The sequence below is a fragment of the Osmia bicornis genome, chromosome 12, assembly GCF_907164935.1.
Source record: "Osmia bicornis bicornis chromosome 12, iOsmBic2.1, whole genome shotgun sequence".
Taxonomy (NCBI): Eukaryota; Metazoa; Arthropoda; class Insecta; order Hymenoptera; family Megachilidae; genus Osmia; species Osmia bicornis.
The window spans coordinates 9,245,569-9,260,692 of record NC_060227.1 but is presented as its reverse complement, the minus strand read 5'-3'; the positions used below and the strand labels follow the sequence as shown (position 1 = coordinate 9,260,692).

Genomic DNA, 15,124 nt, shown 5'->3' with positions numbered 1-15,124 from the left:
CGAATATTTGACGGGCGGCGACGCCAGTCAAAGAAGCTACTTCAATGAAAGATGGTTTTATCATCGTATCAATTGTAGGATTATAGCAGCGTTTAACATGTTCAACAAGTAATTTTAAAATAAACGACTTACCGCTACCAGCTCCTCCGGTAATAAACAGCAACATTTGTTCGGTATTTTCATCATCATCATTTTGTTTAATATCTTTCTCAATTACTTCGGAAACTGATTTCAATAAGTCTTTCTGTTGAATATTCAGACTTCGAATGCTATTAAGGAATACATCTTCGGGCATTGCACGTGTTTCTTCTTGCTGTTGATCTTCATATAAATCACCTTGATCATAATATACAGTTTCGTCGGCATGAATTCTGACTGGTTCTCCTAAATGTTCATTATTAGTTTCTTCTTCGTGTACAACATTCAAAGCAACAGCCTGGGCGAGCGCCGCTTCAATAATTTGCTCTGCGTGAGTAAATTGTTCGACGGATGCGTTACCGAACATAGGTTTCAACTCGCGTTGCCGTCGAAGAAAACATTGTTCCGAGGTTTCGTTTTCGGACATAAGTGTTCTTTCGTCACGAAATGGAATGTGACACACTATTAAGTTATAGAAATATCCTTCGCTATCACTGTTTAAGATATAATATCGGTGGCGAAGTACAGCTGGTTTTTTTCTTATTCGCATTCGGGTATTGTCCTTTAATTTTATAAACCTCGACCTCGATATTTCTTCATCGTCATTTCTAAGTTCTGCGTCTCCATCCTCTTCTGTCCACAATCCACTTGAAACTGTTTCATATTGGACAGCAAATTCAGCTAAGCTTAAATCCTCTAGATTGTCTGGTCTCTTTACGTAACGATCGAATATGTTATTGAAAAATGATGTTTCATTTTCTTCGAATCGGAGAATTCTATATCTCTGTTCAGGCCGACAGCTGTTTATAAATACAGCTTTCCTCGAGCTCATTTTAAGGGGCAGATGGCATAACCGATATGCACATTCTGTCGCACAAACCATACGTTGAGATAGAATTGCCGTAGATACCAAAAATAGTTGATCGCGGACGGTGCCGCTCCGGCGTTTCGCGCGTAAAATGGCTTCTTTAATAATATTTCCTGTATCCCGCGGCTCGCATTTACTTGCGTATTTAGCAATATAATATGCGACAGCTGTAACATTTCCGCACGGTTGAATATCCATGTTTGCTTCCCACAGCTTTAAAAGAGTTGGGTTGTAATTGTTCACCATGGTTTCATTTCCTGTTCTCTTAAGTACGCAGAAACGTCCATTGTTCGCAAGTGTGTCATCTGGACCTAAGCACATCGTTCTTTCACTTATAGGTCTGGGGAATCCGAAACGACAACAACGATTATTACGATCTTTGTAACATGTAGCAGAATGTTTATGAATTTGGACTTTTTGAACTATGTCCCTCATACCTTGATTTTCATCCTCTAATGAACAAGATACAACTTTCTCAATAACGTGGCGGCCCTCGTTGGTAAGGAAATCAGGTACGTTTCCACACCAAAGAAGCATGTGCAAATGTGGACTTCCCCTGTTTTGAAATTCTATTCTATGCCAAAAATCGATAACAACGTCACCTAGGCAATCTGAGTTTCTCAAATATTGCATTAACGCGTTCACACGCAGCGTGAATTGTCTTGCGATAACTACTGGGTATCTCTGAACCAACTTTAGTCGATCTGCATAAGTTAGGTTTTCGATTTCGGTAATTGGGCGACCATTGGCTAGTAGTAATGCTTTCAACATATCTGGCCAGTTCAGATCATTGCAAGAGAACGTAGCAAACCATGTGGGCGGTCCAAGACTTCGGACCATGGCGATTAATTCCGAACAGCAGCGTTTCCAGTATGATGCCGATCCTCTTATGTTTCTCATCGTGAGATGTATATTATCTACTAATCCCTGTGGAGTATGCTCCCCTTGGCGCATTTTACATGATACTGAAATGCTAGCTTTTGCGCGGTAGTATTCAACCTAAGAACACGAGCTTGGAAGTAATCCAGTGGTGTTATTAGGATGTCTCGATGCTCTCCAAATCCATTTTTTCCATCCGGGAACAGGAAGAACCAACACAGTTCTTCCATCCTTCTCTCTCTCTCTAGGTTCAAAGGAGGCGCTGTTTTTCTATGTATATTCGCCAGTTCTATCGGGTCATTGTCTTCGTTATTATTAGTATTACTGACTGAGACGACACTGTCGATGTTGGGAACACCTTCGTCAACCGAACGTAACATGCTTGTTTCGAATATAATTTGTGTTTCGTCGGGTTCTGTTCGACGGGTTCCAACTGACAGATGTTGCATTCTTTCCACCAGTGGAGATCTATTTCTTCCGGATAGAATTGTTATAGGTGTTAATGAATAGATGTTTAATACATTGCTGTTGCCATCTTTCGCATACAAATTACGACGCAATGTGGCCTGTAAAGCATCAATAGTAGTAAATTTCATACAGCATGAGGCGCCCCGTAATGGTGCTTTATATCCTTTTGGACCTCTTGCATGGGAATCAAACAACCAATAGTAGGTGGTCTCCGACTGGTTGTTGCATGATACGGCTACTGATGTATAATTTTCTGTAAGAATTCCGTACATATACTGTTGAAAAAACCTAATCAAACCATTTCTTAAATTTGGAAATCCTTCATCACCGTTATCAACATCAATATGACCATTTACAGCCATTTCATACCCAATGTTAATATTGACTCTGTTGTTATTGAATGATATGAGTGGCAATAATTCGGTAACGGCTAAATAGTCGACATTGACTTCTCTGGGGTCAGGATTACTTCGCGCTTCAATGCAATCACGGTAATATTTGTCTCCTACTAAAAGTACATAATCAACATCACTAGTACACCACGTACTAGGGTCGAGCAAATGAAACGCAACACAAGCAACTGCAGCTATGCCAGTACATTGCCTACCGCGAGATTCAATACTGAACCGATCGCTAGCTTGATGGCACGAGCCACGTAAAATAGCTACATTCTGTCCAACATTCGTAAATCTACTGTTTGATTCGTTATTTCTTTCTGCAACTTCCTTTCCGTTTCTTACAATACAAGGCTCTTCAACAACATCAGCTATTTCCAAAATGTTATTGGTAATATTAGAAAAACATGGTCGTACATCTTTGTATAAAGCATTATTTTGTAATAGCCATTGTAAAGCTACACGAAGTTTGCCAACGTCTATTTCAAATTGTTTTTGTCGCTCCAAATTTTCGAGGCTTTCCACTACAATCATTACGCCGGTTTCGTTTAATCTAAGTGGAAGTTGCTCGGCTACTTCGAACACATCGCGGGCAAATAGGACTACCTGACCTTTGCACCAATCCTGACTGAAGCGATTCTGAATTTTCATGATTTTAAGAAACGGTACTATTCTGCACAACATTTGTTTCTCGATTTCCGATAAATCTGTTATCTCCATAGGTACAGGCATGAGTTCCATTTTATTCCAGAATGCCTGTGATGGAACTTTATGTTTTTTAAGATGATTTAGGCAACGAGAACATGTTGTTATCTTCTCTGATTCCAATAGATTTGCAGGAATTAGACTAGAGAAAGGCTGTGTGTGTAAAGCATAACGTTGCTGCAGATATAAAGTCTTGTAACACACTGCACACGGTGCATTAGCAAAAATATTAATAGCCGATTTAAAGTAGTCTTCCTGAAGGAGACGTTCTTTTCGCCGTTTCTTAGCTAGTTCACGCATATTTCTTAAACGTGTATTCCTTGATTCGACACGTTCGCTTAGTAGTACTTTTCGCATGCGATTTCTCATAACCATTAGACGTTGCGTACATTCCTCATTGGATTCGTTCGCTAAACGGTAGCGGATTAATCCGATACGACGTGATCGTTCCGCAGGAGATTCGTTCGCTAAACGTCTGTGGATTAATCGGAAACGGCGTGATCGTTCGGCAGCAGATTCGTTCGTTAAACGTCTGCGGATTAATCGGAAACGGCGTGATCGTTCCGCGGCAGATTCGTTCGCCAAACGCCGGCGGATTAATGCGAAACGTCGTAATCGTTCCTCCGCAGATTCGTTCGCTAAATGTCTGTGGATTAATCGGAAACGGCGTGATCGTTCCGCAGCAGATTCGTTCGCTAAACGCCTGCGGATTGATGCGAAATGGCGTGATCGTTCCGCGGCAGATTCGTTCGCTAAACGCCTGCGTATTAATGCGAAACGGCATGATCTTTCATACGCAGATTCGTTCGCTAAACGCCTGCGGATTAATTCGATACGACGTGATCGTTCCTCCGCAGATTCATTTTTTAAACGCCTGCGGATTAATTCGATACGACGTGATCGTTCCTCCGCAGATTCGTTTTTTAAACGCCTGCGGATTAATTCGATACGACGTGATCGTTCCTCCGCAGATTCGTTTTTTAAACGATTATAAATTCTGCTTAGCCGACGTTCTCTTTCGTCAATCGTTTCGCGCGATACTTTCGAACAAGCGTATTTTCGTTTTACAGACAATCGCGAACGGCGATCGTCGATAGTTTCTTCACGCCGTGCCTTTGCGTTTCTTTCACGTTCTTTAGAAAGACGTAATTGCGTGACTTCGTTAGATTCATTCGCACGATACTTCCTCATACGGGATGCATTTTTTGTAGGTCTACCCATTGCTCCAAGCAGACGCGGTTGGTTTATTATTTTACAAACAATTATTGGTCGCTCCAAGCAGACACGGTTGTTTTATTTTTATAAACAATTATTGGTCGCTCCACGCAGACGCGGTTGTTTTGTTTTTACAAACAATTATTGGTCGCTCCAAGCAGACACGGTTGTTTTGTTTTTACAAACAATTATTGGTCGCTCCAAGCAGACGCGGTTGTTTTATTTTTATAAACAATTATTGGTCGCTCCACGCAGACGCGGTTGTTTTGTTTTTACAAACAATTATTGGTCGCTCTACACAGACGCGGTTGTTTTACTTTTTAAAAACAATTGTTGGTCGCTCTACGCAGACGCGGTTGTTTTACTTTTTAAAAACATTTATTGGTCGCTCTACGCAGACGCGTTTGGTTTGTTCTTACAAACAATTTTTGGTCGCTCCAAGCAGACGGGGTTGGTTTTGGATTATATAAAAAATATAATAAAATAATAGAAGTAGAAACGACTCCCTTTGCAGCACTTTTGGAAATATTCAATTAATTATTACCGTAGGTATCAATCAATTGAACACCTAACGTTGCCAGGTTTTCGTTTCAACTGACTACGCGATCTGTCTATGGGCTGTACCTATGTATGTTTATATTGTGAGGTCGATCGCAATAATGGGCTAACTTATAGTAGATTTCCGTTACATTGTGCGATAAGTTGAAAATAGCTCAATGCGATATACGTACAAAGCTCACGGCAATGTTAAATGGATCTAATATAACATAAATTCACAAATACTTGCAATTTTATTAAAATTTGCATTACTTAATATTCAATTACATTTCCACGCGTCTTTTTATGCATCTTGGCACTGATTCGTATATTCATATCGTTATGATTTTATATATCTCACGTTCTCCTATTTGCTTCGCGAAGCTAATTTTTTTGTTTACAGGTTTTTTTTTCAAGTACATTATACTTTACAATATTGCCAACAATTCTTCATGGGGTTCAAATGAAGATTGTTTAATGCCCAGTGTACAATTTTATAATTACTACATTATTCTTCGAACCGAATACTATTCAACATTAAGAGGGTATGAATATTTCTATCATTGACTCTACGCCGTTTAGTTTTTGAGCATTTCTGGCGAATAGAATATTTACGAATATTTATGTTCAATATAAACTACTACGCACATACCGAAAGGAATGTAAACATAGAGAATAATATGTGCGATCCTGGAATGTGCCCCACCAATTCTCTTCCTTTGTAAGTCAGAGATTCCCGCTCAGTTTCATACGAACAGCGATTCGATCAAGTGGTAAGTACGATACGTGCAATATTTCATTTCCGTCTACGTTGTATCTAATTATGTATATTAATATTTCTTAATGGCTGGTGGTACGGTTCATTTAGTTGCTGTATTATTATAGTCACTTTGAACAAAAAATACCTAGTTTTATTACATCAAAGAATAACTTATTATTTTCATTATTTAATTTTAGATTTTGAATTGTTAACAAATATTTATTACAAATATTATAATGAATAAAAAAGTAATACAAATATGTTAACAAATATGAATAGATATTTCCTTTCTTTTATTATCATTATCAATAATATTCAATATTGCTTTTTTTATCGGTTGAATGTGCCCTGAATACGAATGTAGGAAACATTTATTGCTATTAGAACCGTTGTTCGGGTGTTAAACAATGTACGAAATTAAATGGGGGAACAAACGAATAATTTTATTAATTTATACTGGTCGACAGTGAACTTGGTATGAAATCGCACATTCATATAATTATAATTTCTTCTACAACTTTAATTTAAAAAAAAATATTATTTGAGTACTGATACATTTCGAATGTCATTTTCATCGCTTTTGTCGATGTTTAAACATACGTAGTTGATTGTATTTTATTACATATTTCGCAATTCAAACAATCAAAAATTTTCGTCACTAATGAAAAATAGTTTCCGCGTTCGTATTCAGTGAATATAATAATAAAACTATACAAGAAGTACATATTGAGTGTTAGTTATCCTGATACACTTTAAAAAGTATAGATGTGTTTCGATATACACGGTCTTGTCGCCGTTCGTGTGACTTTCGTTCTATACAATATAAACACTATGTCACTGTTATCGATAACATTCTACCTCTAGTCATTAACTAATATTAATGTAACTGTTGTTGCTTATATATTTTTATTTTTTTTTTTTTACAAATATTATTAAACAAATATTTTTCTTTCAGAACATAAAAGTCAGAACATTTGCGGTGTCACGTCCTGTGACGCATTCTTTAAAACTTCTATTTCGCCACCCAAACTCTTTAAGCCGCTATTTCGCCACCCAAATTCTTTAAACTTATATTTTGCGATACAAATTCTTTGAACTTCTATTGCACCATCCAAATTCATCGCTCTGCAAAAATTCTGAGTGAGCAACTCAGCCGGGTCGTCGTACGGCGAGAACGCTGACGATCCGGACGAGGTGGTTCACCCGAATTGCCAAATCAAAAGTCGACCTCATTAATCAATATATAATAACGAGACCAAACCGCCCGCGTTCACACCAATTATAGTACAGAACCCGTATCAGATCAAATTTAGTGCAGAAACAGTATCAGACAAATTATACTACAGAAACAGTCCAGATCAATTATAGTGCAGACTCAAAAGTCATCGTGACCCGATCACTTCCGTGAAACTCGTTCAGAATCGGCCAGTTCGTTAACGCGAATCCGGATTTAATTCTAACACGCGTACAAAATCCGCAAAATACGACTCTGCTACTGGACCCAGAGACCCGACAGAGCAACTCGTCATTTGTAAAGCACGCGCAAGTTAAGAACTGTATGTAAGACCAATAAACATTTGTTGTGCTCGGAAGTGTGTGAACTTCAATTAAACGTCTACCCTACTGTCTACATTCACCAGGACGACTTATTTCTACAGGTATCCTCGCCCAGCGAAAGGTAAGTAAGAACCCCTACCTAGCTAACAAATTAGATACAAATCATACAAAAAAGTACGCGGAGAACTCACTGAGAGGGAGAACTTCGCGACATTACAGCGGAATAAAAAAATGGGAGAATCTGATAACAATTGTAAGTATTATTTTTATAACTTTAATAATGACAATTAAAGAGTACATGAAAAAAGTAAAAGAAGCTGTGCAAAATGTATGTTGTGAATATTTCAGAAACATGCCTGCAGTATATATATATATATATATTTCTTTTTGTTTTCTCTATCAGATCAACAAATGTTCAGGGATGTTCAGCTGCTGCTGCAGCAGCAGCAGGAACAGCATCATCGGGAAATGCAGCTGCTGCAGCAACAGCAACAGCAGTTGCAGCAACTGAGGGAGGAGCTCCTCCCTCAGCAACAAGAGGATCACCGACCGAGGGAGGAGCCCCTCTCACAGGTGCAAGAGATGGAATCCGGCGAGGAGGCGAAGCCACCGCGAAGTATGTATTACAGATTCTTTTTTATATTATGAATTATTGCCTCGTACAGAGGAATTCAATATTGCCCTTATCAGAACATCTCTGCTGTTCAATATTAGGGAAAATATTTATAATAATAATATTTTAATGAAAAAAATATATATCTAATAATTTCAATTTTTATACGTTACAGAAAGAGGAGTGGCGGCAGGGAGATCACGGCGCCTGAGGGGTTACCGGGGGGGTCAGGGTAGGGGGGGAGGGGAACAGCAGGAAGGGGAAGGGGAAGGGGGGGCCGGGGTAATATTGTCAAGTTATGTTTCTATTAATCAGGATCCTGAACCAGGATCTCCCTAGTAGAGGAAAAGTTTTTAATTTTGCGCCGCCTCCGAAAAGTTTAAAATGTATTTGGTATCCTATGTAACGATTAAGTAGATATTATTAATAGCTGTGGAATACAGATATAAATGAAATGGAAATTATTTTATACTTTTTAGTGCATTTTGAAGTCGGATTTTTTTTGTTGTTAAAAATTATTTATGCCTGCAATAAATCACAGAATGTTTAACCGTTTCCTAACTTTATCTACAATCATTTCGATATGCTTTCCGAAATTTAAACTCTGATCTAACATTATCCCCAAACAACGAGTCTGGCCCTCCCCCTCTACAACACTATTCCCTATTCTAACTTCTACTGATTCTCTTTTCTTATTTTTGAGTTTTGAAAAATTCACCACTTTCAACTTTCCCTCTGCCAGGCTTAGCCCTAATTAATTCAGGTTTCTTATCAAAATATTTAATGTCTTTTCCAATTTGTTTCTATTCTCGACAAAGGACTCTCCTATAACGTACACAAGTATATCATCCGCGTACATTAGAATTTTTATCTCTTCTCCCTCTACTCATTTCCGCAAAACTTTGACAAAACATAAAAATAGTAGAAAAATACAACTTACACTTGCATGTCTCCTCAAAAGCAGTAGTCATATAAAATAGACTAACCCTAGGATTGTATATGTATAAAAATACTTTACGCATATTCAGCCTTCTTTTGAAAAACACCTCCAAACTCCCTCTTACTCTAATACGCCTTATGTTCATAAAGATTACAGATCCAATAACTACAAATAAAAAGTTAGATTCGGTAATAGACAAACAAAAACGCTCCAAACGGCTATAAACTGTTAAACGACATAAATTTGTTGTAACAATGGGTTTTAAATTAGAAACGAACAAAATAAAATGATTTTCCACATCCATTTTTTCTTATCGCAACGAAAAAAGTCTTTAAAAGTCCTGAGTATCTGCCCTACTTCTTCTGATTCTTCCTTCTATTCTATGCATCAAATCATCGAGTTTGCCTCTTCTGTACTCTTCCTCCTGCTGATATTGCTCCTCCGCTTCTTGCACCGCTTTCTGTCTAACTCGCCCCGCTATTTTTTCCAATTCCTCTTTTTGAGCCTCCCTGGCCGCTGCCAGCTCGTCCGCTCTTTCTTTCTTCCTTCTGAATTTTTCTTTTGTTTTTTCCGGTATCGGAATCGACTATGGCGGTCTATGTTGTATGGTGTTCCAATACGCATACTCGTCATCTTCGTTAACCTCACTTTTCTTCTTGTTAGTCTCTAGCATGGATTCAATCTCCTTTTCGTATCCTTTGTCTAATATTAAATTAAAAAGGTCATTCAAAAAATCGTCCTCCCTTTTCTTTTTAAGTTTCTCTATTAACTCCCTGTTGGCTCTCTCTTCTATTTTACTACACTTTTTTATAGCCCTTTCAACGGGCAACCCATTCCCAAAAGTATATTCCGCCTCTACTCCCTCATCACCCCCCTCCTCCTGCAAATCTTCATACCTATTGCGTGAGATAGTTATTCCGGTACTCGTAGAGGGTTCCGGGTCGAATGATCGCTGGATTCCTGCTGGGGACTTATCAGCTGACCTCTCCGAGCCCCTTAACCTTCCCCTGCCTCTACTTGTTACTCCTTCAGCTGGAAATCTGTTTGTTAACTTGGTAAGGACCGATTCCCACCTTCTTGGTTGCACCTTAGGCGGTTTGTTTTGTTGTCTGATTGTGTTTATGTCTTCTAATTCTTCTCCCAGCGGGACCTCCTTTCCCTCCCAAAACTCTGTCTTTTTTGGCTGGAGCACAGGATAATCCGGATTGCCTCTGTCTCTGCCCAGGTCTTCTTCATTTAACTCGTCACCCATCTGGGTAGCCACGTACTGTTTAGCGGTAACGTAAGCTACATTCTTGTACAGGGTGTAAAAAAATTAAATGTCATGACCTATATGGGGTGATTCTACACCTCTGGATCGGTGGAGATCTGTCAAAGAAAGCGACCGCAAAATTGACCTTGACTCCTAATTTCAAGGTCAAACTTTTTTATTGGCTTATCGTATAGTGCTCATCGAGGGGATAAAAAGTCTGAAAGGAACCATGTTCCGGAAATCAACCCTTCTCCTAGAAAAAAGCCGTCAAAGTTTCCATATACGTTAATGCATTAAACGTTGAGTCGCCCGGTACCCCTCTACAGTGATCTTCACGCGTCAGTCTCGCGTATCGCTCGAATTTCATGGTATAGGACAATTCCTGAATTTCAGTCACAATGCCAGCATATAGGAAGGGTAAATTCTAAGAGAGCATATTTAAAAAGACAAAATAACTACTGCGTTTAAATGAAAATAAAAATGAATTTAATCGAAACATTCGTAATATAATATAATATGATACAAGTATGATAAGTAATATAATATATAAATAACAATAATAAAAGTAATACAATAATAATAAAAATATAATAATAAATATAATAAGATAATAAATATTTGATGCAGTCCTTTGCGTAATAATTAACTGATGCATTAACTGCATATCTGCCATGTGTTAACAAACTGTGAAATGATAAAACTAAACATCTATCTTGCGTTTATATTCGAAGTGCAAAACTTCAGTGAATTAAATTCATTTTTATGTTCTTTTACACGCAGTAGTTATTTTGTCTTTTTAAATATTATGCTGTCTTAGAATTTACCCTTCCTATATGCTGGCATTGTGATTGAAATTCAAGAATTTTCCTATAGCATGAAATTCGAGCGATACGCGAGACTGCCGCGCCAAGATCACTGGAGAGGGGTACCGGGCGACTCAACGTTTAATGCATTATGGTATATGGAAACTTTGACGGCTTTTTTCTAGGAGAAGGGTTGATTTCCGGCACATGGTTCCTTTCAGACTTTTTATTCCCTCGATGAGCACTATACGATAAGCCAATAAAAAAGTTTGACCTTGAATTTAGGGGTCAAGGTCAATTTTGCGGTCGCTTTTTTTGACATATCTCCACCGATCCAGAGGTGTAGAATCACCCCATATAGGTCGTGACATTTAATTTTTTTACACCCTGTACGCCATTACCTTCTTAATAACTCGTTCCCTCTTGTAAACCCAACACTGTTTATTTAGACTGGTATGCTTTCCTCCACAGTTCAAACACTTGGGAGATTTGTCACACTTGCCATGTTCCTTCTCCAAGCATACCAAACATCTTCTATGTAATAGCTTGCATTGTTTAAAAAGATGGCCAAAAGCGAAGCAATTATGACACTGCTTCACTGGTTCAATATAAGGCTTTATATTAAGGCTCATATGGCCCGCTCCCACCCATAATTCTGTAGGTATCCTATCTCCCTTGAAGGTGATTAAGATTGCTGTGCCTTCCACCCAGTCAACCCTCCCATCAATTATAGTCTTCCTTTTAAGCTTCTCTAAAGTATAGTCACCCTGGCCCGGCATCACGAAATCTTCCAGTTCTTCTATAGTGTCTTCCCATTCCAGTATTACTCCCTTTCGTTCCCTTTTCGTAAAAACGCGCGGAATCTTGAGCTATCACGCTCGGCCATACCCAAGATGGCGTTGCCGCCGCCATGTTACTGAAAATAATTTCAGCTTTGTTGTATCCAACCATCTTAAAGCCTTTTACGAATCTGGGGGATTTACCCAGCAATTTATATATTTTTATTGAGTTTGATTTTTTTGATCTACTCAAAAAATCTCTTTTTAATACTATGGACACCATATATTCTCCACTCTTTAACGTCTCTTCATAGAAAAACTTCTTCTCACCTTTCCGTATTTCTTTTGTCGTCCTTGATTGCGTTTTCTTTTGTTCTTCTATTCCCTCTTTTCCTTGGTCCAATTCAGCCCGCGCTGTAGATTCCGTAGGGTGTTCTGTCCTCGGAATTTTTTCCAAGTCTCCTACTATTCCTTCTAAATTATTGTAATTGTTAACTGCAGAATTTTCAGCTTCCTTTCTATCTCTTTTATTACCTTCTATCGGCAATTCCTCAATTTCCTCGGCGCAACGCTTTCTCTGCTTCTTATTTTCTTCACTTTTCCCCTTGATCTCTTCCTCTATACTAACGGTTTGTGGCGTCGTTGCTTTCACCGTTTCCGTTATGGGTTCTTCATTATTACCAACTTCCTTCTGTGTAATGTTACTATATCCTTCGATTTGATTCGTTGCCATATCTACTAGGACTCCCTCTACCCTAGTGTCTTCAGTGTTGCCAACCAAATCAATAGACTCATCTTCCAATCGCGATCCTTCCCTTGACTTGCTTAGAAATTCAAATAGTTCTTTCACACCAACGTCTTCTTCTAGGAATTCCACCTCGAAGAAATCTGATCTCGGTTCCAGTTTCTTTGAACTTCTCACTTTTCTTTCGTCTTCTATACCATCACTTTCACTTTTACTTTTATATCTACGCTTTTTTAGCACTTCACATTTCCTAATTCTGGGTTTATTTGATGGCAAAACTCCTCCCTGCGACTTTTCTACGTCGCAGGGGGGAACCACTTCCTCCCTCTCCTCTATTTCTCACTAATTAATTATATTTCCCCGATAAAAAACCCCAAGTAAGAAAAACACTATTAAGAAAAACACTATTAAGAAAAAACCCCCGAGGCAAATAATATTTGCCTACAACTATGCGAGATAAAAGATCTCTCCGCACCACTCTAAAGCTAACCACACGGCTCCTTTTCTCAACACGTCCGTTCCCAACGGCATCCACCGTGAGACTCACAAGGTAAGTTTCTACTATTCAATGATTCTTGGTTATGACTGTACCGACCCCTGCTGACTTGACGTTCGGTCGTCGGTGCTGAGCGGATTGCAGGTTTCTGGCGCTTTTTGCTCGAATTTTTAAATGTTAATAACTGGAAAACAAAGCCGTAAATGCTATTTCGTTATTCTTGATTTTCATCTTATTTTGATCCCTAGAATCACCCATTAAAATATTGCTCACCTGTTGTCGAACACCCTGTATAATGCTTTCTATCCTTGTTCAAAAAATAACATTGCTGCTCGGCCGATCACTTTATGATTTGCCGCTACCTCGAATCTCTCACTCGTTTCTCGCGTTCTCTATCGTCCCGTTTCGAGAACCAAGTCAAGCCGAATAGCAACCTGCTTCGAAATAAGCAACTTTTCGGTCCCGAGCCACTTGCTTATTTCGAGGCAATACTGTATATGCAACGTCTGGGTCCCAATCTCTGTTGCATATATTCAGCTTTTACTGGATAGACGCGAGGTCCCTCCATTTATTAGTTCTAATTACAGCCGACTCTAGTACTAGCCGTGCTGAAGTAAAAGTGGCAACAACGCGGGAGTCCGGTCTGAATATATCAACTCTATCTGCCTTCCGGACTCCCATTCCTATTCCCAGCCTCCCAGACTCCCAGCCATCAACGTCGTCAAACTCCCGGCTACTCTCTGGACTTCACATAACCTCTTTGGTTTTGTTCCAATAATTTCGCTTGTTTCAAGGTTTTTATTAACTTATATACATGTTTATCAATTCTTAAATGTTTCAATTTGATTCAAAGGTGGTTTCATTTGGCTTCATACCTAAATTTTCTTGAAACCACTGTAAATATTTCAAATATCATGCTTCACAACACCAAACTACATCGAGAGTACACAAAATATATATCACATTTATAACAATTTTATACTACCACATCACTTCTATTTGCCATAGTTTCAACGTTTATATTGTTTAACGTATATATTGTTTATACATAATTAACACAAAATGGTGTATATTACTACAGCTTTTAATTGAAAAAGACGTTAATTACAATTCCAAGCACAGGACTCTGTTTTTGAAAATAGGACTCCCGATTGTCATGTGAGCGGTATTGCCGCGTTGTTAAGCTAGTACTAGAGTCGGCTGTGGTTCTAATAGTACCATAGTCCTTTTTTATACAGCATATTTCAAGGAGTTGACACAAGTAAAAAAAAAATGCAATTCCATTTAAATAAAAAGTGGATTTGCATTTTTTGAGTGCATCATAGCATTCGCGAAGAAAATGAAATCACAGAAAAATAGACATTATCATACCATTGAACTTTTACATAAGCAGCTTTTTCCTATCTCTTACCAAATTCAAGATATAACACTTCCCAATTGCATGACATATCCTGTATACTTTTATTGATTAAAAAACATTTATTTAAAGAAGCTAATAACTTTTCCTAAAAAAATTCTAAGAAGTAGAATCTTGAGAGTAGATTCTTGAGAGTAGGCATATATTTTTCAGCAGCAAGGGCTGCTACGGTGCGCTATATAAAATCCACGCCTTTGGTCTGTCAGAATTTACCGGAGCGAGGCAATTCTATCATTTAGCTTGAAAGAAGGATAACATGTTCACCGTACACCTCACTCTAAACACGCGTCAATGTTTCGCTTTCGTTTTTTAAGCGTACCGTCACGATGCCTCTGGCGAGATAAGCGTTTGAATTTGTTTGTGAAAATACTTGAGGTGCTGTTGCCTTCCTAGATCAACCAAAAAGCTGTTGTAATACCGACGTCCTGAATCGGAGAGATCACGTGCCGTATCTACCCCCTTAATTCTGGTTCGTGATAAACTACTTGGCAGCTTAGAGGGGGCGGGCGGGGAACTTGGTTCTCGCGCTGCCGCGCGCGTTGAATATGGAGAAAGAG

General features: G+C 38.6%; 1 protein-coding gene across 1 annotated transcript; it reads left to right on the top strand.

Moving 5' to 3' along the window:
• Positions 1-7,875: 7,875 nt before the first annotated feature.
• LOC123988363 (AT-rich binding protein-like) lies at positions 7,876-8,474 on the top strand. Its single transcript, XM_046288171.1, has 2 exons — positions 7,876-8,138; positions 8,311-8,474. Exons 1-2 carry the CDS (start codon positions 7,934-7,936, stop codon positions 8,472-8,474), a joined length of 369 nt encoding a protein of 122 aa, XP_046144127.1. The 5' UTR covers positions 7,876-7,933.
• Positions 8,475-15,124: the final 6,650 nt, after the last annotated feature.